Source organism: Scyliorhinus canicula, chromosome 12 (assembly GCF_902713615.1).
Source record: "Scyliorhinus canicula chromosome 12, sScyCan1.1, whole genome shotgun sequence".
In the NCBI taxonomy this organism is placed as follows: domain Eukaryota; kingdom Metazoa; phylum Chordata; class Chondrichthyes; order Carcharhiniformes; family Scyliorhinidae; genus Scyliorhinus; species Scyliorhinus canicula.
In genome coordinates this window covers 161,823,114-161,825,498 of record NC_052157.1, presented here as the reverse complement: position 1 = coordinate 161,825,498, position 2,385 = coordinate 161,823,114, and the positions used below count along the sequence as shown (strand labels likewise).

The 2,385-nt window shown below is 47.8% G+C and overlaps 1 protein-coding gene across 1 annotated transcript in view; it reads right to left on the bottom strand.

Annotated features, from left to right (window-relative positions):
- LOC119974355 overlaps positions 1-712 on the bottom strand; it is a 6,244-nt gene extending 5,532 nt beyond the window's left edge. The window contains exon 1 of the mRNA XM_038813126.1: positions 106-712. Coding sequence (XP_038669054.1) covers positions 106-127 — 22 coding nt within the window. The 5' untranslated portion in view covers positions 128-712. The remainder of the gene's footprint in view (positions 1-105) is intronic.
- Between the last annotated feature and the right edge of the window lie 1,673 nt (positions 713-2,385).

Genomic DNA, 2,385 nt, shown 5'->3' with positions numbered 1-2,385 from the left:
CTATTCCCTCCCACTCCCTCTCCCTCTCCCTCTCCCACTCCCACTCCCACTCCCACTCCCTCTCCCTATCACCCCACCCCTCACTATTCCCCCCCACTCCCTCACCTCCAACTCGCGGAGTCTCCATTCCTCCCGCGGTTTTTTTCCTCTAATTCGTATTTAGCCGCTCCGTCACCCATTGGCTCAGCTGACATCCCTGCGTCTGACGTCACTGCCGGGCGTCGGCGCCGATTGCTGCAGTCCAGTTACCAATGACAACAGCGGGAACCGACGAGGATTCGATCCAGGCAAGAGGCGACCCGGTGCCGACCTCCAAGAATCAGCGCCCCCGGCGGCCGGAGGTCAGGCGTCTATCTCCCTGCATTGTTCAGTTGTGTCTGGATGAGAGCCCAAAGTGGTCCACAGGGGCTTCATAGCCCAATATCTAACATATAGTCAAATTACACAGTCACCAAAAGCTTGATTGAAGAGGCAGTCTTTAAGGAATATCTTCACAGCATCACAGAATGGTTAGAGCAGAGGAGGAGGCCATTCGGTTCGTCATGTCTGTGCTAGCACTTTGCAGGAGTAATTCACCCAGTGCCTTAGTCCTGAAACATTTTTCTCTTTCAATAACTCAAATTTTCCTTTGAAAGCCACAAGGGCGAAACAGTGATGCAGCGGTTAGCACTGCTGCCTCACGGCACCGAGGTCCCAGGTTCGATCCCGACTCTGGGTCACTGCCCGTGTGGAGTTTGCACATTCTCCCCGTGTTTGGATTGGTTTGGTTTATTGTCACGTGTACCGAGGTACAATGAGAAGTATTTTTCTGCGAGCAGCTCAACAGATCATTAAGTACATGAAAAAAAAAGAAAATGCATAATAGGGCACAATAGGTTTGCGTGGGTTTCGCCCCCACAACCCAAAGATGTGCAAGGTAGGCGAATTGGCCATGCTAAATTGCCCCTTAATTGGAAAAAATGATTTGGGTACTCTATTTATTTAAAAAGGAAAAGAAAGAAAGCCACGATCGAACCTGCCTCTACCTCTCTCAGGCAGTGCACTGCATTCCTGACCCTAACCACCTGCAAGTGAAAATAAATTCCCCCCTCCCAACATGTTCCACTTGCTTCTTTTGCCAATCACTTTAAATTGGTGCCCGAAAGAAGTAAAATGAGGTGGCGAGGCAGAGCGGTGTGGTGGGGGCATTCCACAATGTAGAGTCAAGGCAGCTCAAGGCACAATCTCCAATATGGGAGCAATTTAAATCTGGGATTCCCAAGAGGCCAGTATTAAAAGGAGCATAGCGATCTCAAAGGGCTGTAGGGCTGGAGGAGATCACACAGATAGAGATGGATCGAGGCTATGGAAGGAATTGAAAACAAGGATGGGAATTTTAAAACCAAGGTGTTGCTCGACTGAGGGTCAGTGTGGGTCAGTGAGCACAGCTGATTCTGACTTGGGGCAAGTTACAACAGATCAATAAACACAGGTCGATATGAAAGATCATATAGTGTCTTTCACAGTCTGAGATCATCTTGAATAAGAACATAGAACATACAGTGCAGAAGGAGGTCATTTGGCCCATCGAGTCTGAACCGACCCACTTAAGCCCTCACTTCCACCCTATCCCCATAACCCAATAACCCCTCCTAACCTTTATGGACACTAAGGGCAATTTAGCATGGCCAATCCACCTAACCTGCACGTCTTTGGACTGTGGGAGAAAACCGGAGCACCCGGGGTAAACCCACGCAGACATGGTACACTAAAAAATTTTTTTAAATCAAGTGTACAACTCAGAAACAGGTCATTCACCACAACTGGTCCATGTTGCTGTTTCTGCTCCACACAAACTCCTCCATCCTCTTCTTCCAACTCTATTAGCATATCCTGTTATTCCTTTCTCCCTCATCTTGTTTCCCCATGACTTATTTGAAGGTGTGATGATTGTTGCAATGTATGGAAAGTTGAAGTAATGGCCAGGAAAATGGCTAACTGAGCACTAATCACAGACTATCTGATGCAAACTTCGCCAACCTTCCCTCGGTGATGTGTCTGAATGAATTTGGCTCTTTGATGGTTCAACCAGCAGATGGCGATACAGGATTACAGTGGGGCTCCATCTGAACAGAATACATCATTTGTCCCTGGAGCCTTAGCGTGAAGTCACATATGGGATGTCAGTAACAAAAGCAGAAAACGCTGGAAACATTAACTCTATTTTTTCTCGGCACAGATCCTGCCAGACGCGCTGGGTTTTACCGCCATTTTTCAGTATTGTTTCAGATTCCAGTATCCACATCATTTTGCTTTTCTGGACTGTTAGGATTCCGAGCATGAGCCGCAATAATGATTCTCTGATAAGACAAGCGAAGTTCAGCACCTTCAGGCCAGAGCCATGGA